The 22408-nt window shown below is 43.9% G+C and overlaps 1 protein-coding gene across 4 annotated transcripts in view; it reads left to right on the top strand.

Moving 5' to 3' along the window:
- Positions 1–22408, top strand: part of NRAP (nebulin related anchoring protein) — a 64381-nt gene that overhangs the window by 17832 nt on the left and 24141 nt on the right. For 3 of the 4 annotated variants that reach the window (XM_069460402.1, XM_069460401.1, XM_069460404.1), the window contains 15 exons: positions 759–866; positions 1873–1977; positions 5022–5120; positions 5494–5598; positions 6712–6819; positions 7066–7167; positions 8974–9171; positions 9753–9857; positions 12123–12221; positions 13324–13428; positions 14605–14712; positions 16351–16662; positions 17321–17425; positions 20174–20272; positions 21873–21977. In XM_069460402.1, the coding sequence (XP_069316503.1) occupies positions 759–866; positions 1873–1977; positions 5022–5120; positions 5494–5598; positions 6712–6819; positions 7066–7167; positions 8974–9171; positions 9753–9857; positions 12123–12221; positions 13324–13428; positions 14605–14712; positions 16351–16662; positions 17321–17425; positions 20174–20272; positions 21873–21977 (1863 nt within the window). The remainder of the gene's footprint in view (positions 1–758; positions 867–1872; positions 1978–5021; positions 5121–5493; positions 5599–6711; positions 6820–7065; positions 7168–8973; positions 9172–9752; positions 9858–12122; positions 12222–13323; positions 13429–14604; positions 14713–16350; positions 16663–17320; positions 17426–20173; positions 20273–21872; positions 21978–22408) is intronic. The other variant, XM_069460403.1, reaches the window with a different exon arrangement.

The following is a 22408-nucleotide window of genomic DNA, read 5'->3' as shown; positions in this document are numbered from 1 at the left end:
ATAATTCCTTCCTCCTCATGGAGTGCTTATGAAGATTAACTGAGATAAGTAGGATCACATCTGATGTATACTAATAAATAGTATTCTGTTTGAAAACTCACAACGCCTGGAAACTCAATGGCATCCCAGGGTAGGGGATCTTAACATAGCTTCATTAGAAGCTACCCCAAATTTCCTACTTAGGCCTTCTCATCATCCTGTCTTGGTCTTCTCTTTATTTGATGAGCAGCATTTGGAATGTGACCTGACTTTTTTCACGTGGTTGCAGTATTGACCAATTTTTACATCCCAGAATTTGGCAAAGTTTAGGTTTGATTGCTCATATATTTAGAAATGAAGATAATAGCATGCGGTGATTTGTACCAGTCCCAGCATGGGGCTTTGCACGCAGTGCCTGTACAATCAGTGCATGTCCGTTAGAGAGCTCCACACTCTTGGGGAAAGTTTTCACGTTGGAAAAATGTAAGTTTAAAACTGAAAACATAAAAAGGAACAAAAAATCAAGTCTGTTTGGCACTGTCTAGGCTCATCAGATCCCACGTTTCTTTGTCTGCAATTTCTTCCTCCAACTTCTTACGCTTGCTTGAAATTTAAGTTAGTTTTTAAGAAAATGTCTTATTTTGTATTCAATGCTATGCTGACTGTTTAGGTTATATTTAATCATTTATATTTTGGATTAAATGCATTAAGATAAGTAGTTTACCTTCAACTAGTTGAGAAAAGAATACTTTTTTTGAAAAATTTGTGTTTCCACATAGAATAAATATAAAGAAGACTACCAGAACCACATGAAAGGCCACTATGAAGGAGTTGGTATGGACAGACGCACTCTCCATGCTATGAAAGTTGGCAGTCTGGCAAGCAACGTGAGTCCTTTCTTGCTAAGGCCTGTAGGGATGGAGGGGCTGGGACATGAGGAATTCAGCCAATTCTTTTTCAATCTTTTTTTTTTTTTTTTTTTTTTTAAAAAGCTGTGTTCCATTGCATAAAAAACTGACACATAAGAATGTTCAAATGTTAACCAGTACAACCAAAGATAGGTAAAATCCCTGAAAATTTTCAAAGGCTTCAGTTTATTTATCTTAAGCTGTCCCTGGTTTGAAGAGTACTTAGATCTATTATAATTGATCTAATGTGGTAAAAATTTTCAGTTTCTGAGAGGTAAAGAGAAATGAATGAGCATGATTCTTACCTGAAATTCCCCAGGTTTCCGAAGCTTTTGTGATTCATTTGGAGTTGTTGGTTGGTTAGCTGGTTTGTTCATTTATTCATTTATTCAATCACTGCATTCATTGAACTTAGTGGGATAACAAAATAGATCATGTCCCTGCCTTCCTCCGTAGCATGGAATCTATTAATCTCTCTTTGGCTTTGTCCATCAGTTTACAGGTTGACAAATGCCAGGTTGTAAATCTTGGAGCTGAAGGACCTTTAAAGGAAACTGATTTTATTATTAAAACATACAATGTCAGGTTTTCTCTGCATGATAATGTCAAATTTGACCTTTAAAACAAATTTAAATACTCCGAAGATGTTTGATTTTTCATGTATTTTCTTGGGGTTAGTTAAGAAGCTCTTTCATTGTATACCCATGCACAAACACTTCCTTTTTAACAAAAGTGACAAGAAGTTCCATAATTAATAAGAAAGATAAAATAAATGTGCTACAGATGAAAGTTAACTAATTTTGGATTCATTAAGAATTCAAATTAAAGGCAAAAGTATGAATATAATTTAATTTTCCTTGGAGGTGATAAAACTGAATTAATTTTGTTTCTGGATATTTTAAAAATATTTCCGATGACATTCAAGCAAGGTCAAAAGAAAGTGGGGAGAGATTTCTCTTTCCTTATTCTTTTCTTTGTGTTTCAGATTGCCTACAAGGCTGATTATAAAAACGATGTTGTCGACTATAACTACCCCGCCACTCTCACTCCTTCCTATCAAACAACAATGAAACTGGTGCCCTTGAAAGAGGTAAGTCCTCTTCCAGTAACTCTTTCTGCTTCATTACGTGACACTTGGTTCCTGTGGAGTGATTTGTAGGCAGCAAGGTGGAAAGAAACATGATACAACAGTTCATAGGATGGTGAAGGAATTGAGAAGGGGAAACTCTTTTTTTCCACTAGGAAGTCCGTTTATATACAGTTACAAACTCCTGCATTTTCAACGTAAAGTGGCGGCAACTCTGGTTTTACCTTCAAGGTAACCTGAGGTTAAGTTTCTCCTCTTAGAATTTGGTGGGCTATGTCTGCTGGGCACATTTCAAATAGTTGTTCCTTAACAATGATAACCTCTTTTTTTTTCCTTTTTAAAAAAGCTTTGGAGCATGTGTTAAGGACTGAAGGAAGTAAAATAAAATGAATACAAGTTGAGAGGAAGTGGTAATGTCGACTTAATTTTTTTCTCAGGAGCACATGGGAAAGTATATATAGATATCCCTTAATTTTTGCGGCAGTGACTTTATTTATTTATGTAAAATATGTGCAATTACTTAAATTTATTGTTTTCTAAGTATAAGAATTTGACTACGTATTTATTATAGAAAATTAAGAAAATACAGAAAAATGCAAAGAAAAAAGTCATCTACTAGCTTAAAAAGTACTTAACATGGTACAGAAGTGAGTTGGTGTCATGGATCTCTGTCAGTGAGGGTTATCTTCAATCCACCAAAAATTTAACAAATAATTCCACATCTATTTATGAATGTCCAGTGTCACTTTCCTTCCCATTCCTTTGGGATCAACACAACCCTAGTAATTGGGTGTTGCTATTGGTAGATAAGTTTTCGCATCTCTCTCTCTCTCTCTCTCTTTTGCTCAAAGTGAGAGTAGTAGGATTCATTTGGGTATCTTCAGGGTCTAACACAGTGTCCAGGACATTGAAGGGCAAACACTGGCAGGTGATAGTCTATTGGATGAAACGAGCTTTTCAAGTGTGTAATAAAGCAGGGGGTGAGAATATAAAGACCCTAAACTTTGCTTGGCCTTTTCTCAGGAAGTTTGGTAAGGTCAACTTACACATTTCACTGCAATGAAACCCAAAGTTAAACTTGACCACTGCCAAAGCTATTTTGGGGGGGGGGGTGCCACACACATTACCTGGGAAGTTTGCAGGTCAAATTACCTCATTAAAAGTTGTGAGTGCATTTGCGGTAGAATTCTAGAAATCATGCCTAATAAGGAGCACAAACAAAACAAGATAGATTCCTACAACTCCGTGTTCCCATTATGACATGACTTGCTATTACATCTGTCTATATAAAACTCTGGATCAAACTATGCACTTAGATTATAACTAGCCCATCTGGGGAAGTCTGATAAAAGAATTAAATTAGGCTGGATTAGAAATATCAATTGAGTTTAGAGGTGGGTTCTAAACTGGCAGCCCATGAGCCACATCCAGGGTGCAGAAGCATCCTGTTTGGCCACACAGTATTTAAAAAAAAAATGGAACCAACATATAAAGTTATGAGTTCACATAAAAATTAATATTTTTACCTTTTCTTAAAACTCTGGGAAATTTGGCCCTAGTTCCTAGGTGGCAGCAACTGGCTGGGACTGAGTGGTGGCTGTTCCCTATTGTCTTACCTTACTTCACCTTACCTTCCTGGTTCTGGTGTGCATTTGAGTTTATCACCCCTGATGTAAGGACATCAGTATTCAGGATGTTTGGGGAATCCATTGACAAGAACATTGTGGTCTTTCTGTCTGGTAGCCTTAAAGGTGGTAAAATAGCTGTGAAATTAAATAAACACGCATGAGTCCTTAATTTGAGAATCTTCCCTTTAGACAGATTTTATAAACACCAGTAGAATTAAAATGAGACTCTGTCTTTAGCACAAAAACCCTTCAAAATGCAGATTGAAGCAATGGCCGAGCATTTGTGAGATTGCAAAGATGTGATTAATCATGGAGACTGTTAATTATGTCCTGCAGAGAAAAGTAATTGTGCTCTGCAACATACTTAATGCAGAATTATCGGAAAGGAATATGCCATTTAAAAAATATAGTTTTTGTGACATTTTGTCGTGCATAATTTTGAATTCTAATAGACTCTATTGTGAGATGATAATGTTTCCCTCTGAATTAATGCATTAGGAAGCCACTGTACTCTAATCTCATTAATAGTTGACATTGAAATGACTTTATATTTCCTAGTTTTCCTTACGTACCCCCATATCCAAAACTCAGAACATGCAAGAAGTTTTCTCCTTGAATCATTAACTAAAAACCATAAAGCAATGCTGTCCTTTATTTCCAAATCTAACAAGACACTCTGTAGCCCAGTGTCCAAAGCACTCTCTGTTTTTTCCTAGGTCCTGTTCTAGAGGTTAATTTGTAAGACATTGATTTGTGCCTGGAATATATTTCCCTGTGTAAACGATGCTAGCTCTGGCTATGGGGAACCCTTTGTGCATCTGTAAAATAACAAGCTACAGTTCCAAGCACACCAGTTTTGGCAAACAAGGATTATAGTGTATAAGTTAAGAGCCACCTTAGGTGGCAGACTTCTGGGATTTGAATCCGAGCTCTGACACTTATTAGTTGGGTGACCTCGAGCAAGTCACTTAGGTCTCTGTGCCTCAGTTTCCACATTGTAAGGTAGGGATAATACTAGTGCCTACCCATAGGGTGGTTGGAAGTATTAAATGAGTTAATATGTGTGAAGCACCTGGAATAGTGCCACGCACAAAGTAAGCATCATGTGCTAGTCATAATTATTTTTAGCTGGTATTGGGACAGGCAAGAATGAAGTGATTACAAGACCCAGGGATGACATGGAGTATGCAGGCTAGCACCTAGTGGGCCCAAAGTGGCCCTTAGGTCCATTTCACTTGGGTCCCTAGACTTTAAAAATATTGAACTATTTTCCAACATTTAACAATTATAAAATTTTGCATAATAGTATGATTATCTGATTTCTTTGGAATAATTGGAAAATCTGAGCTTAGAGGAAGGGAGTTAAGCAAATCTTAGAGAAAAGAGCAAGTGACATCTTCTTGGGCCTATTTTTAACAGGTCAACTATAGGCAAAGCATCGATAAGTTGAAGTACAGCTCTGTGACCAACACTCCACAGATTGTTCAAGCCAAAATCAATGCCCAGCAACTGAGTCATGTAAGTGACCTGCCCTTGCCCGGCTGGACTTGGGGCTCTTGCAGTATATTTGAGGTTTCTGGACATCTGACCCTGAAGGATTTGACTTTCGTTAATGGTGACACATACAGCCATGAAATGACCCTCCTCCTTTTAAACTTTTTATTATGGAAAGTTTCAATAGGTTCAAAAGTAGAGAGAATACTTTTCATTTGACATCTTCCATCTATTAATTTCAAACATTCACAAAATTACAGGCTTCCTGGTAAAATGCCTTCCCCAGAAACTCCTTCTCAGCTACAGATCCAAGGGGAAAGTGGGAAAGATAGTACTATCTCCAAAGTTCTTCTTCTGCCCACATAAAAACCTTGCAGATTTATTTTAAATCCAACAGGTGAATTACCGGGCTGACTATGAGAAAAATAAGTTGAATTACACATTGCCACAGGACGTACCTCAGCTGGTGAAGGCCAAAACCAATGCCGAACTCTTTAGCGAGGTAAGCAAGCCACCAGGGGAGAAAGCTAGGGCTGTGCATGGGTGTGAAAATGAAGATAACAGGGTAGTCCGACAAGTAAGGAGTGTTCTGTTCCTGAGAGAGGTTCATCAAAGGCATCCATCATGTGATAACGTTGAAATTTGCTGTCTCATGGCGCATGGTAGTTTGTAGTTCACTAGGGCTAAATTGGTCATAGCAATTTAATACTCATTATACGAACATGTGTTACAGTTTGCGTGTGAACACACACACATTCCTCACCATCATCCTGATGGCCTGCTGATTTGCTGTGTGTAGGGAATTCAAGTTTTAAGAAAACCAACCTTAATCATCAGACTCTTCTTGGAGTCACAAGTAGGCTGTGATTAGGCTTCTCCCTCTAGAGGGGATTTGTGGGGCAGGAGAAGAAAAAAAAGGAACCAACATTTTTTGAATGTCTTTTTGATGCTGGGGTAGGCACTGTACGTATAGGATTAGCATAACCCCGAGGGGGTGTTGCAGGGGCACAGTTAGTGGCATGGGCTTTGGTATCACATGTTTGGTTCAGATATTGGCACTGTCATTCTATAGTTATGTGACCCTAGCTAGGTGAGCTGTTTAATTTCTGTGAGCCTCGCAGGCTTAATTCGAAGGTTTGCAGTGCATGAGTAGAAAGCATTTTGGAAAGACCCAATAATCAGTGGCTGTTATTACCATGACAATATCAACACCTTACATCTGTGTTACATTTTACCAGTTTAGAATCTCTCTTCATATACCATATCAAATTTATTCTCATAGCAACCCTAAGAAAGATGATATGATATTCTTCTTGCAAATGGTAGACTGAGGCCCAAAGAGATGGTTGCCCAAAGTCACATGATTAAGAATAGCAGAGCGAGGGGAGCATAGGGGTCTTCTCTTTGTCCTGTCCCATTACCACCGAGCTGCATAGCCCTATGGCTAAGGAATTGATGAACTGTGTTCATAATTACTATTATCAGTTCGATAATAATGGCCGAGACTCTGGTCTGTGAAAAGATGAAGAAACAAACTTTGCTTTAAAAAAATCCTCTTTCATTTTGGCAGGAATATGAATAGCAACTCCTATTCACCTGTGTTTTTGTTTGTCAGGTTAAGTACAAAGAAGGCTGGGAGAAGACAAAGGGGAAAGGCTTTGAGATGAAGCTGGATGCCATGTCTCTGCTGGCCGCCAAAGCCTCTGGGGAGCTTGCTAGCAATGTAGGTTTTCTCTCATTAACTCAGAAATGCATAAGAAATGGTTCCAATAAAATGTCAGTGGTCCTGCAGAAGAAAATAATGATCGCTAACATTGTAAACATCACAATACTTTAATCTTCTTCTGGATTCTTGAAAGACTGGGAGGTGTTTTTTCAGAATTGTTCCCCTTGCACTTGTTAAAACCAGAGCCCCTTAGATGGCAAAGTTTCTCTCTCACTCACAGTAGACTTTCTTCTTTCTCTCAAGATTAAATACAAAGAAGATTATGAAAAAACAAAAGGCAAAGCCACGGAAACTGCCGACTCTAGGCTTCTGCACTCCCTGCAGGTTGCCAAGATGAGCAGTGAGGTAAGCTCTTTTTCCACCCCAACCCCTCACTTACAGTTGTGTTACTTTAAAAGTTTTTCGGGGTCTACTTCACCTGGGACTTTTACCTTTTTATTGACTTCCCCTTGCAACTCTTTCTTTCCTGGCTTGCGTTAAGAAGTTTGTTCAGTTTCTTTATTTTGTCAAAGCATACTGTTCTTTTAAAGTAGATGAGGAATGTGGCCCTAAGGGTGACAGCATCTACTGATCAAGGTGCAGCTGCATTTATGCATGTTACAGATGTGTACCAAGGGACCTCTATGGGCAAGACACTGCATGAGACCCTGGGAAGATAAGAACAAACAGCACATAAGTTCTTCCCTCATGGAGCTTAACTCTGCTGGGAGAATTAGGCAAAGTATTCAGTTTATTGTAGTGCTGCCCTGGACAAATTCTGTGGTCACAAATGCACACTGTATTCAAAATATTTAGTAAACAAATGGGGCATCCCAGACTCCAACCAATCAGAATGACACACTTTGTAAACAACTGTAATGGCTGGAGATTAACCTTGGTAAATGTCACTTACCAAAAGCCTTTCGTGAAGGAGAGTTCTGCTAGGAGAGACAGACCTAGTTTCTAATCAAGTCTTGTCTGCCAATCTCTGCCAATGCTGGACAGGCAAAAAAAGACATATGAGCATGGAGTTTCTGTTTTATGACTGCCTGCTGCAAGCTGGGAGGTCAGCATTTGCTGCTTTGATGGTGCAGTTGGATATAATTACCCGATGAATCATTAAGATGCCATGGCTTGAGTAGAATAAGAGAGTTGGCATCGGAGTCAACAGCTGTTTTGGATATGTCTATAGTATGAGCCATATGAAGTGTGCATAGTCACGAAGCATAGAGAGACATTGAGAATTTGGCTTCATTTTACATGGAGAACAAATTGGTATTTTATATTTGCAATTGGAGCAACTGGGGGCCAAAAAGATTGTCTTGCCCAAAGTCGTGGGGTAGCCAGTGATAGTGGTAGAGAATTAGACTATAGAACTCTTATTGCCTGGCACCACACTCCTTCTACTGTAGCATACTACCTCTTCCCACCACCACACTGTCATCACCACCATCACCACCATCATCCCCATCATCCCCATCATCCCCATCATCATCACCACCATCACCACCACCACAATCATCACCATCATCACCACCATCATCATCACCACCATCATCACCATCATTACCACCATCATCACCACCATCATCCCCATCATCACCACCATCACCACCACCACAATCATCACCATCATCACCACCATACCACCATTGTCATTGTCATCCTTATTATTAACATTTATCAAGTGTTTGCTAGGTGACAGTCCCTGTACTAAGCACATTTCAGCTACTATTTCGTTTACTTATCACAGCAGTCCCCAAGAGGAAAATGAGCCCTTAGGGAGGTGATATAACTTTCATCCAGCTGGTAAGGGGCTGATCAGGTTTGAACTCAGGCTTATCTGGCTCTTTAGCCCAAACTTGTTATTCTGCCTCTTAAAGCTTCTATGGAAACCATGGATAGGGTGTTCTTCTCCTAGAGCAGCCAGGTAAAAGATGTAGGATTGGCAAGAGACAGTCCTCTTGGAGACAAAGTCGTGTGGAACCTCATCTTCCCAGTGACATTGCCTTACAGAGCCAGGAATTGAGTCACACCTTTCTGACAGAAGGGTGGCATTGCCCATGGTGCCAATACCTCCTGAAAACCTGGGAATCTTTCCTGCATTTTCATATCACTCCTGCGAGTACAGGCTTCGACTAACTAAATGGGCCTTGTTTTGGTACATCCAAGGTTGAATACAAGAAAGCCTTTGAAGAGAGCAAGACCCAATTTCACCTTCCCATGGATATGGTAAACATCAGGCATGCTAAGAAGGCCCAAGCTCTCGCCAGTGACCTGGACTACAGGAAGAAACTGCATGAATACACCGTGCTGCCCGAAGACATGAAGACCCAGTGGGCCAAGAAAGCCTACGGGCTGCAGAGCGAGGTGAGCCCTCACTCACTGCCCATCCTCCCCATGCATACCTTGCAATTGGATACACTTTCAGAATGATTTTGAACCTGTGCATGAGACTGTTCTAAAACTCAGAGGACTAGGAAGAACTGCTAGAGATGTGCTGGGCCCAGGGAGGACAAGTGGGGAGCTGGAGAGATAGTCAAGACAATGGAGACTAGAGGCAGAGGATTGGAGTTCAGAGCTACTGTGAAAGTCAAGACGTGTTGGTAATACAGATGGGTGGAGGGGAAGCAAATGTTGAAAATGGTAAGAAAATCTTGCAAAAGATTTTTTACAGCCTGGCAAAAAAGGTCCTTGGTCAAAAAATATGAGAAATGCTGTTTTTGCCAAGGTTGGGATGTCTCAGCACTAAGGTAGAACATGCTATTGTCGTTACAAGGTGAGCCCAGTGGCTTCACTTCCCAAGTAGAGATCTGCCTGACTGTTACGGAGCAGGGAGCAGTTCTTCTAGGAAGACAAGTGCAGGATCAAGATCTTCCTAACTCTCCCGTCACCTTTGTCCTAACTGCATCCCTGTGTCTGATGAGAGCTTTGGGGTTTTTCTTTTGCAGCTGCAGTACAGGGCTGACCTGGCGTGGATGAAGGGAGTTGGGTGGCTGACCGAGGGGAGTCTCAACTTGGAGCAGGCCAAGAAGGCTGGACAGCTGGTCAGCGAGGTAACCTGCGCATAGGCCCCTGGCCTCCTGCAGTGCTCAGCCCCGGAGTCCTGGGAGTGATCTTTTCCTCTGATTTCCCCTCTGCACCCCCTAGGCTTACTGTGGATGTAATTCAGAAGGGATCACTTCTTCATTTTGCACCTGTAGCACACCCTGAACTAACTTTTCATACTCTTAAACTTCCTGGGATGATATTTTTAAGAAGCCTACCATTTTACTTTAAGTAGCAGTTGCATCCAAAGAAAAATTTGGTTTAGAAAGGTTATAATGTATATAAGAAGTGTATTTCTTGTGCGAGGAACATGTGGTTTCTTCCAGATCAGACAGTCTGGTATTTGGGGGCCAGTGTTCTCATTATCCCTGTGCCTTAAACTCACTGCAGACTTCGGACAAGTCACTCAACCTTCTGGGTCCTTTTTCCCTCATATAAAAATGAGAAGGTTACATGGACACTCTCCAAGGTCCCTGAGTCTCTAAGCCTGTGCTTCTCTTCATGCCAGGGAGAGCTGGCTTTGGCAGCAGGCAGAGGAGGACTTTTGAAGGACATTTCATTTGGAAGTGTGACTATTTCAGGAACTTTGTTTGGGATCTGCAAAGGGGATTCTTGCTTCAGGGCCAGGAAGGCTGAGTCGGCATCTCTATTGCAAATGAGAATAACAGTGATTGTAATAGCTGCCACTTACGGACTTATAATAACTACTTAATCAATGGTGTCATTTATTGACCACTTTGTGTTATATACATATTGCTGTTTGCAGGTCGCCATAGCCCTATGTGAGTAGATACTACGGTTATCCCATTAATACAGGATAAGTGAGACTTACATTATGCTTTAAGTAAGTAGCAGAGCTGGGATCTGTACAAGTGTGTTTGATCCAGTGCCCCAGCTCTTGACCACAGACATTTGGCATCTATCTGTCTTGGGCAGGGTGCGGTGGGGTGGAGGAGGGCCCAGCCAACTGGCCGTATAGCTTTAGGAATGTCAGTTTCTATCTCACTTCCTGCACTGCCTCCTCATTTTTAAGCTGCTTAAAGTGGATGTCATCTACTTTACCTTTTTTGCACCCCTATTGTGCTCTGAAAAGAGTGGATTCTTGGCTCCTCAGTAAGGACTTAACGATTTGGCTAATGCAGAGTCTGGGATGACCAGGAATTCCAACAATGGGAGGGCAATGTGGCTTCCTTCAATTATGTGATGAAGGAGTTTTCCCGTTCAACACAGTGGCACTCGGAAGGAGAATTAGAAGTCTCTTTGGAATGTTTTTCTCTAGATTTTTTTTTCCCTAAAAGGAGGAAATTTGGAGTTTCCAATGTTCCAATCACTATTTTGGGGTCAGTTGGTAGCTATAACCCTCTTGCGGATGGCCCCGGAACCAGGCTGAGCTCATCTCTGCTTGCCACACCGTGGGAAGCTTTTGCTCCCACGGCCGTCCTCAGTGGCCACCTTTCCCAGCAACTTTGGCTACTCCAGTGGAAAAACCAAAGGAGCTAATCTTTAGGAAAGACAAGAAGTCCCCGCGGGGGGACAGAATTAGCACATTTGAAAACTTGCCACTTAATTCGTGGCTGTGAGATGGGAACACTATGAGGACAAGACCTCAGCGATCTAGGGGATAAGAAGCTGTAGAGACGAACCTCGAGCACCGGCCCTCTGTTGGTGGCTGCTGGTACCTCCCCTTCCTTAGAGCTGATTGCACCCTTGATGATCATGACAACACCATGGATAATGGTGACACTTGTGTCCTAAACACTGCCGAGGATTTGACTCACACATAAAGCATGGCACTGAAGCCTCCGCTCCACCCCAGGGCAAGGCAGCTTCTGCTGCTGTCCCTGCTGTATACGCAAAGCAAGGGTGGCTCAGGTCGATTCAGTGATGTGCCCAGTGTCACAAAGCTGGAAAGAGGGGGAGGTAAGATTTGAATCTCAGTCTTCATGGTTTTGAAGTCTATGTTCCCTCCACCTCACCGTCCTGTGTCAAGTTTAGGTTTATAAAATGTATACATCCCAGGGGACACGGGGAAATATAGGATTTGCCAGAGGGAGCAAATTACATTTTCCATCCAGTAATAGCAACTAAAACAAGCTCCCCAGAGCGGCTGTCTCAGGACTGTGTGGTTTTGCATAAGCTGCAGGACCAACTGGAATGTTCCCCCAAGGAGACCCTTGGGCCACAGAAAGTGTGTGTGTGTGTATGTGTGTGTGTGTAGGGTGTCAGGGGCAGCCCAAACCTAATGCTATGGGGTCCTCCTTCTTTGGAAACAGAAAAGCTACCGGCAGAGGGCGGATGAGCTGAAGTTCACCAGCGTGGCAGACAGCGCCCAGATGGAGCATGCCAAGAAGAGCCAGGGGCTGCAGAGTGGGGTGAGTCCTGGGCTGCCCTTTCTCCACCAAGTGCTGTGTCATGGGCCTGGGAACCTCCGGGGACAACAGCAGGTGTTGCCCAGGCACGATCCAAGAGCCAAAGAGCCTTCCCTTTAAATAGGCTGGCTGGCTTTCCGCAGGCCTCAGGCTGCTTCTAGAACTGGGCAGCAGGCCCCACTGCTTCACCCACCACGCTTCTCCCTGGATTATTAGGGATGACGCAGGACCTACTGTATTCCCTTTCAGCTCAATATGCCCTTGTTCCCGTTTTCTCCTTTCTCCTTCTCCCGTCTCTGCACCAAAGACTATAATTCTGGAGCCAGTGTAGAATTATCTTGGAGATAATTTGCTTCTGGGATGTGGGCAGCTCATGCCCACTTGAGCTCAAATACGGGGCCAGAAGGATGAGGCGCTACATATGTTACTTACAGATTAGTGTTCAACATTGAGCGGCTGTTGCCACAATCTGGCTAGCACCTTCCTAGCTTCCCTTCCTAAAGGCCCAGGTACACCTGCCAGAAGGGAACTGTCAACATAACTCAGCAGAAGCCACTGTTTGGAAACTCGAAGTCGGGGTTAGAGGGGAAGGGGAGAGAGAAAGAGAAGAGTGATGAGTTTTCGGTGATGTCTGCGTGTGCTCACTTTCCTCGTGTCAGTAGTTATGAAGGCATTAAGATTAATTATGGGGGTGCAGGAAGCAGAGTGGGCCTCTTATTTTTCCCACCTGGGGAGTCTGTGCTAATCTCAACCCTGTAGGGGTTATTTTTTATGGTTGTGGACAGTGTAGATGGCAATAGCTTAGGGAAGTTGATACCATCTCAAGGGACAGGTGTAAACACAGAAACCCTAGAGGGGTTTTCAGGTTGGTCCTCTGGCCACGTTTTTCTCCCGGCTCCTTCCTGCTGCTTCTCCTGCCATCAACCTCTCCTGCCTTAACCTTGTTTGCTGTGTTCCACCCCCAGAGTCTGGTCTGGTGGGTTTTGTAAGGGACTTTCTGTGCAAGTTAGAGAAGTGCCACGCAGAAATAAAGACACCGTGAGCAATGCCACCCCACCTACCCCTGCCCCTGCTGCCTGCTCCTGATTCAGAGTCTCTCTGACAGGTGGCCTACAAGGCTGGGAATGAGCAGTCTGTCCACCAGTACAGCATCAGCAAAGACGAGCCTCTCTTCTTACAGGCCCGAGCCAACGCTGCAAATCTCAGTGAGGTACAGCAAGAGGGAGGGAGTGGGCGGCTGTGGGCTCCGCTCCCCTGTGTGTAGCCGCCTGGTGAACCAAGCCCACCAGCTGCATTGGTGGTGGCTATGTCCACGGAGGTTACACAATCTGGTCATTCAAAAACAGCTTGCCCAGTAGATCTGGCTCCGGATCAGTACTGGGGGAGTGGGAGACGAACTTTCACTGGGGTGAGCTGGTGGAGCCACCAAGTATGTCCTGGTAGGAGGGAGGTAGGAGGCAGTGGTTGTTCCAGGGACCAGAGTTGAAACAGTCTCAGTAGAAGGGAGTGAGTAAGAGCTCAAATGTTATCTCCAAACTGCCTGGATTTGATCCTTGGTTTTGCCACTTACTTAGGTGTGTGACCTTGGCCAAATTCTTTACTCTCAGTTGTCCCATTGGAAAATGAGGCTAATACCCATCCTCTCCTCACTGGGTTTGCCATGAGGCTTCAGTGAGCTCGTACACAAAGCAGTCGGAGAAGTGAGCGCAGTGGTGGCCATTAGATGTGAAAGTACCCGTGGTCTCGACTTCTCCCTGTCTGTGTCTTCCCAGAAGGGGCCTTCCTTGGGTCCCCCTGCTCAGCTCCCAGGTCTCTGGGTTCTGACCTAAGTCATCGGTAGGGGGAGAGCTGGACGAAGAAAGAGAAACTAAATCGGTTCATACACGGAAAGGGAGGGGAGCCTTCCTTGAAATCTGGAGGGAGGGGCAGGAGAGGGAATGGGAGGAGCAAGGAAAACACCCAGGTGGACTAGAGGTTGGAGGAGCGGGAAGAGAAAGGGGATGGGGTGCAGCTGGGTAGATTCCAGCTCTACCATCTGCTGGCATTGCTACTTCAGGCAGAGGTGGAGAACAGACTGCAGAAATGTGGCTGTATTTGCAATGTTTTCCACCTTTGGCTTGGCTTTGAGACTTCCATGAAGACTCCTGGTAGTTCTCACGGCTTCTGGAGCTTCATTTCTGCTGCTTTGGATTGAAGCCCTATGTGCCAAGAGGCCTTAAGGCAGGAACACGAAGGCCCGGCTGTGTTCAGAGTGCACGATTTCTGTGGCTGTCGGAGTTTCTATGGAAGAATGTGATCGGTGTTGCCTTCCTAGAGTGGTCATTACAGAGCCTAGAGAAGCCCTCTCATGTGAAACCCTCTCCCCTTCTCTCCCAAATCCCCTTAGAAACTGTATAAGAGCAGCTGGGAGAACCAGAAGGCAAAAGGCTTTGAGCTACGTCTTGACTCCTTGCCCTTCCTGGCAGCCAAAGCCAAGAGGGACCTGGCTAGCGAGGTGAGTCAGTCCCCAACTCGTCCAAGTGATCACAGAATCCTGCCACTTTGCACCCAGGAGAATCTCGAAGTGTCCAGGCAGGTCATTAATCTCTCCCGTCCTCATTGCAACAATCACCTTGCAATGACATAATCATGTCAGTGCCTATTGAACTGCTTGCTGCACATTGATTTTTGCTAGGTGGTAACTGTTGTTGTTGGTAGTGACAGCAAGAGGAATAATCCAGATTCCTCACTTTACAGATAAACTGATGCCCAGAGACAGCCCGTGACTTTTTTTTTTTTTTTCCTTAGACAGGGTCTTGTTCTGTCACACAGGCTAGAGTGCAGTGGCATGATCATAGCTCCCTGGGCTCAAGCAATCCTCCCGCCTCGGCCTCCCAGAGTGCTAGGATTATAGGCATGAGCCACCGCACCCGGCCCATCCCATGAGTTTCTACAGATGTGGCCTGTTAATGGTTAAGAATACCAGCTCTGATGTCAGATAGATCTTGGATAAAATCCCAGCCTTATCATCTACTAGCATTGTTACTTCAGGCAGGTTCTTTAACCTTTCAAAATCTCAGTTAATGTGCTGGTAAATTGGCAATTGCAAAATAGTGATGAGGAAATGAAATGAATTGATGTGTATTAAATGTGTTATAATCTAATGCAATCTGTTATGAGTCTGATGTGAGATAAGAAACTGGGGCCAGAAGGTAAGTCAAACTCTGCTTTCCTCAATGAGAAAGTCTTGCTTCAAAAAAAAAAGTAAATAAATAAAAGTCATCTGAACCCAACAGTGGCTTAGTGATATGGTTGATTTACATTGTGCCATAAGCGGCTTATCTTGTTGTCAGCTGGTAACATTTTATAAACCAGCCCTGGTCTGTGGATGCACTTTGAGTTGCACAGGTTTATCCTGTGTTTGGCTCATAGTGAGTGTTCAATAAACGGTGGCAGATATTGATGCTGATGTTGTTGGCAGAGATGAGAGTAGAGCCTGAGTCTCCCGATTCCCGTAATAATGACAATGTTGAAAATAATGCCACACACTGGTATCTTGTTAGTTTTCAAAGCTTTTTCATATTTATTCTTTCTTCTGGCCCTCATTACTCTTGGTCAAGTGTTTTTTTTCCCAACAGCATGTTACCTTTTGCTCCCCATACTCCTAAATAGTTATTTATATATACCCCAGTTCTTTAATTTGAGCTCCTTAAACAGCAGTTGTAATTTGGCTATTCTTTGTCTTTTTCATTTCATGGCTACTTTTATTTATAATGTTTTCACTATTATCAAAAAGATTTTAAGGTGGCTTTCATGGAAGACAACAGGCCACTTAAAAATAAATCCAGAAAGAGTGATCTGAAATATTTAGAAAAAAGATGGAATTTCACTTGGAAATTGGTAGAAAACTGTTACCATAGCAGAGCATTTGGTTTAGCTCTGAGATTTCTGGCAGCCAAGGTGAAAAGGGAAGTAATGGGTAGTAATATTTTATGTCACTGTTTGATGAAAGGAAACATATCAGTTGTTTGAAGGAGGCAAACTTTCTTTATGACTCTAGTTCTGGTAGGATTCTGTCAAATGGCTTTGTTTTAACTCTCATGCCTGTGGTTTGAAGCCCAACACTCATCCCTGCTCTATTCCTCTTCCTTAGGTGAAGTACAAGGAGGACTATGAGAGGTCCAGAGGGAAGCTCATTGGGGCACAGGGTGCACAGGGCGATTCGCAAATGAGCCACTCGCTGCACATGTCCAAGCTGCAGAGTGAACTGGAGTATAAGAAGGGATTCGAGGACACCAAATCTCAGTGCCACGTCTCCCTGGACATGGTCCACCTCGTACATGCCCGCAAGGCTCAGCATTTAGCCACAGACATAGGCTACAAGACAGCATCACATCAGTTTACGGCTTTGCCCACAGACATGAAGGTGGAATGGGCGAAGAAGGCTTACGGCTTACAGAGTGATGTACGTGCCTGCACGCCAGTGTGTGTGTGTGTGTGTGTGTGTGTGTGTGTAGACACACCCTTCCTGGTAGAGCTGTTTCGTGATAGATAGATGATGGACTAGTTTGAGAGAAGTGTCCATTTAAATGGCTTCCCATTAAAACTACTCATTCAATGGCAAGTAAAGAAATGAGAAGAAATGCCCCTCGTCCCCCACCGAGGTGCATAGGAAGGAATTGGCACCGGGGGAGGCCTCGGATGTCTTGTGAAATGCCCTCGAATAGTTCCCACCTGGGTTCTGTTGTGAAGTCTCATTTTCTTCTCCCCTGCATGTGATTTTAAACAAGAAAATTGGGAGCGCAGACAATGAGGACGCGCTTCTTTCCAAGGTAGACAGGAGTCCGTAATGAGGGGCAAGGTGCGTTGGGCCCCTCCCGAGCCACCCCCAGTAGTGTTGGGTGGGGCCTAGCGCCACCATCCCAAGGGATGGCTCCAATTAAAGGGGAAATTAATTTACATTTTGGAGCCTTACCTGTGACTGTGCAGAAATGGGTAAGACAACAGTGGCATCTAATTTGACTCAGCTGGCACCAAGGCTGCGCCAGGAGCCGTTAATAGCCCTTTAAATGTCTGTGCACCAACAATGGCCTGCCTTTTTTTCCCCCTTTCTCCTTTGTCAGAACCAATACAGGGCAGATGTGAAGTGGATGAAAGGCACGGGCTGGGTCGCCACCGGGTCATTAAATGTGGAGCAGGCGAAGAAGGCAGGAGAACTCATTAGTGAGGTGAGATTTCCTGACAGCCTGTAACAGGCCTGGCTGCATTAGGCGTGCGGCGTTTCTGTATAAAATTAAAATAATTTCCACTCAAAAGGCAAAGAAAAAGGCAAAGCCACATGAAAGGCCTCAAAACCCAGACTAGGGCTGGTAATTAGAGAGAAACCACATACCAAACACACACCAGTGGGGGCCCATAGAGCTCTGGCAAAAACAAAGTGGGTGACAAATGATATTATGAATAATAATGATAATCAAACAGAGCTCAATTGCTACCCACCAACTTACCTTTTTAATGAAGCAACACAGGAGAGATGATGAAAAGATACATTTATTACACCCAGAAAGCCCTTTGGTGACTTTATGCACATACTCTTCCTCTCTATGCCACAGTGTAAATAGTTTTTGAATATTCACGTGGTGTCCAGCACATGACGTGGTCTTTCCTGGGGAGGTGCTCACTTCTGCCTCACTCCTGCCTGCTTCTAGCCACCCCGGCTGGACCTTAAGGCATTCTTGCTTGTCAAAAGAACTGTGTCCTCACATTTTACGACAGTATCATAGAGCAGCTATTTGAAAGACCAGATTAGTTTCTCAGCCTTGGCACTGCTGACATTCTGAGAATCCTTAGTCGTCCAGGGCTGTCCTGTGCCTTGCAGGATGTTTAGCACTTCCCTGGCCTCTCTACCCACTAGATGCCAATCGTACCCTCTGCCCAGTTGTGACAACTACAATCATCTCCAGACATCCCCAAACATCCCCTAGGGGGCAGAATTGTCCCCGATGGAAAGCTGCCAGGCTCACACAGAGGCTGGGTGCCATCAGACAGCTCAAGTCCACCTCCCTGCCTGACTGTTTGGGGAGGGACTTACTCAGAAGGCTAGTGAGCATTTCCTTCCTTGCCTTCAGAGCAGCCTGGTCTTGCTGGACTTTTCTGTGTGGGAAGGGGACCATAATGGCCATAGCCCCAGGGGAATTTAGCTTTGGCAACAAGCCTGCAGGGACCTTTTTTGAGGAGACTTTCTTACTGAATGAATAGTTAAAACAGAGAGACACCTGTGCTGGTTTTTAGAACACACCTGTCCAGCATTGATATTTTCCCATGGGAGCTCATTCTAGTTCCCTGACCCTCGCAGAGTTGATTTCAAAGATGGCCTCACTCTGGTTGGCCTAATTTTTAGGGAACTTGGTGAACACTCAGGGCTCAGAAGACCCTGGGAACTCAGTGGGGATGGCACTGCCCTAACTCGTTCAGTGTGGTTAAGGAGAGGCCCTCGTGGGAGGATGAGCAGGAAAAACTTACGGGAACAAACATTTAGGTTTGAGGACTTATGAGCCCAGACTCTCACCATTGGGCCCACTCATAAAAGGAAATGAAGAATAATGGTCATATATATGTATAATTTAAACTTCAAGGCGATTTCCTTCACGCATCTGAGTCTGGCAACCAAAGGATCTTTGGGGAACCATTTAGCCCACCATGTTCCTAATTTTTGCCACCTCATTTTGCAAACTTTCTCAACAAAAGTGTTTATCTTCTTTGATGGCCTGGCCTCATTCCAGGCCTCAAACTTCAGTAAGGCAAGACGTTTTTCTGCAATTTTCCCAACCATCTCACTTCACACTGGTGCATTTTTGGGTAAGTGTCAAATTGGGATGCCCTCTCAACTTCCGGGGAGAATGCAGGCACTGCTGAAAGAGCCACAGATGCACACACACACCTGTGGTCTAAAGCAGGAGTCAGCAAACCTTTTCTGTGAAGGACCAGATAGGAAATATTTTTGGCTTTGCTGGTCACATGGTCTCTGTAGCAACCAGCTGGAAAATGGCCTTAGATAAAGAATGAGCATGGAGGTGTTCCAATAAAACTTTATTTATGAAAACAGGTGGCCAGCCAGATGGGGTGGGATATTGAGCTGTGTTTTCTTAAGACAACCTAGTATACAAAAATCCAACCAGATAAATGAGGGGGTATTTATAAAATAATTATTTGATTTGAGAAAACATAAACTCCATGGTCCCATTAAAATAACAATTGTTTCAGCCCCTTGAAAATGTACTTTGATTTGAAAAAAAAGAAATTAAGCATGATGTTCAGAATACTTCAAAACTGGGTACCTAGACCTTTGCCAGCATTTAAGCTTTTTGTGATTTTTTTGTTTGTTTGTTTCAGCATCTTTCAAACTGTGTGATGACTCCTTTCAAGAATAGCACCCTTTTTCTTGTTTTTGTATTATTTTAAAGAATTAGTACGTATATTAGCTGAACCAGGCTCTAAAGTGATCAGATAGTGTACACTCACTCACTGTTAAAAGCAAGCATTTTGATTGTGATAATATCTGCCAAGTTTTTGTGAAAAGAAAATAGAAAGCTTAAATGGATAAATGTAACTATGAATGTCTTTCTTGCTTAGAAGACCCAAACTAAAATATGTAAACAACAGCGACAAAGTATTTGAAGCCTATAAAAAGAATCCTTTCCTAAGTATGTATCCTACAGTATTTTACTGGTATAACCTAATTTTGAGATGTTTTCTTTGCACCGGGTAGAAATACTTTAATGTTAATTGACATGAGGTTATTCTTAAATTGAAACAAATATTAACCTGAAGGCACCTAGGATAGAAAGATGGAGGAAGCAGAATAATAATTATGTTCACAAATTCACTCTAATCTCAAGCAACCTATGATTTTCTCTTTCAAATGGCATGAAAGAGCAGCACAAAATTCACAGCTTTGATCTTTTTCTGCTCAACAGAAGAAGTACCGTCAGCATCCAGATGCTTTGAAGTTTACCAGTATTAAAGACACTCCGGAGATGGTCCAGGCCAGAATTAGTTATACCCAAGCAGTGGATGTAAGTGATAATGTATATACATTATGACTCTAAGAGTGGGCTCTTCTTTCAACACGGCGATTGAAGCGGAGGGGTTCTTGGGCTGGCTCCTTGTGTTGTCCTAAGGATGAAGGAGCTCCTTGTCCTTTGCTGAGGCTCCCCTTAGCGGGGGTGCTTCCTCATTAGGATGTAAATGGGGTGTTACTGCACTTAGGATGCCAAGTGGGGCTCCACCACCCCACAGCCCCACAGACGCTCTCGTTCCTTCCCATTTGCATGTCTGGAAGATTTGTCGGTGCAGAGGCCTTTTCCCCCTCTCCTTTTGTCTGAAAGTGTTGTTTTCAGAACTGGGAATACTGAAGCCATGCTTAGGGCTTTTTAGGACCCAAGAGCAGGAATTCTTGCCCCCTGAATTTCCCGGAGGCTTTGAAAATGATTTGGGTCTGATTTATATACATTAGACAAGCTGTTTCCCACACTCCCTTTACCATGCGAAACCAAGACTTGACCCTCAGCTCTCCCAGCGCAGGGTTTGCTGGAGACGAATGTGAACAAGGAGATCTCATAAAAATGCAATTTAGGACATGGATTCACCCTGCTTGGCTGATTCTGCTGGGAGAAGCCCATGGATCCTTGCGTAGGGCAGACTTGGCTTTTGAATATCTTCAAACCATTCAACTTGCCACGAGGAAGATTTACAAACCGTGTGTGTGTGTGTGTGTGTGTGTGTGTGTGTTTGTGGGCGGAGGAAGGGGATTTCAAAATTCTCTCCCTGGTTTCTCGATGGAGCAAATTACTCTGGTTGTGCTTTATTCGACAGACATTCCCAAATGGCCCGAATGCCTGTCAGAACATGTGATGGAGTGGTTTACAAGCTTATGCATTTAGGAATTTATAATTTCTTGATAATCAGCCCATCAGAATCAAACCGAATTCTGAGAAACAGGGTCAAACGAGAACTTTTGTGTGAAGAAAAACAATACCTGTTTCTTCCTTACCCTAGCCAACTCTAGGGGGCACTGCCGTGATGCGTAGAAACTTAGACACAGCTGATAAGACTTGGGATGGAAAAGCCTGGTTCAGAAACTTTCCCTGGTGGCTGATGCCAACTGCATGTGTCATTGCTAACTACTAGGATATCCTAAGCCCAAATCAGAGCTCTGGGTGAACAGAGCCCCAGACCCACCCGGGAGACATTTTTTAGGGCAAGAATCCTTGAGCTGAGGATTGAGGTGGGGAGGGTGAAAACGTCACGTGCGGAAGAGCTGTCTTCTCTCATGCCTTCTGCATCTGGGTGTCCTCTCGTGACTTATAGTTAATAACCAAATTACTCAATGTTAACTAGACCTCGTTTTCTCATTTGGCACCCCTCTCAGCAGCATGCTACGAGTGGGAAAGTTTCGGCTTGTCATGTTCTGCGCTAGGAAGTGGAACTCTGGAGAGAATGATGTGCACGTCACCTTGCTAGCTGTGAAATCTGGGTGGAGGCAGGGCGCCCGCGGCCGTGTGTCTACAAGGAGGTGGCAGCTGCAGCACCTTGGTCTCTTGGAGCGTGACTTGGCTGATGGCTGCATGGGGGGCGGGGCTCTTGGTTTCATACAAAACCTCTCTCGGTCCACAGAGATTGTATAAGGAACAAGGAGAAAACGTAAAGCATCATTACACCCAGACTACAGACCTCCCTGAAGTCCTGCTGGCCAAGCTGAATGCCATGAACATCAGCGAGGTGAGGCTGACGAAGGGGGCACTGGCTTTAGTGATGGGAGGTCAGGGCGAGCTTCACAGGTGTGCACACGATGCCCCGTACTCAGAAGAGCCCCGCCCTGGTTTGATGCTCTCCTGTCACCATCTTGAAGTAGGCAATATTTTTGAACAGGGGGCCCCACATTTTCATTTGCACTGAGCCCTGCAAATTGTGTAGCTGGTCTTGCAGGACAGTCCAACTTATTTGAAAGAACGAGACTAGGAAAACTGTCTGCCTGGTATAAAAAGCGTTGGTACCAAGGAGCTAAAAAGTGGGAACCTTGGAATATATCCAGTGATATATATCCACTGAGTATATCCAGTGGCTGTGCCCAGGAGAGACCTGGGGGCTTAACTCCTCCCCTCCATAGTCTCTATCAGCACCCCTCCCACCATTCCTGTTCTTTGATAGAG

This window comes from Eulemur rufifrons, chromosome 28 (genome assembly GCF_041146395.1).
Source record: "Eulemur rufifrons isolate Redbay chromosome 28, OSU_ERuf_1, whole genome shotgun sequence".
Taxonomy (NCBI): domain Eukaryota; kingdom Metazoa; phylum Chordata; class Mammalia; order Primates; family Lemuridae; genus Eulemur; species Eulemur rufifrons.
The sequence above is the reverse complement of the archived record's forward strand: the minus strand, read 5'-3'. Positions and strand labels throughout refer to the sequence as shown.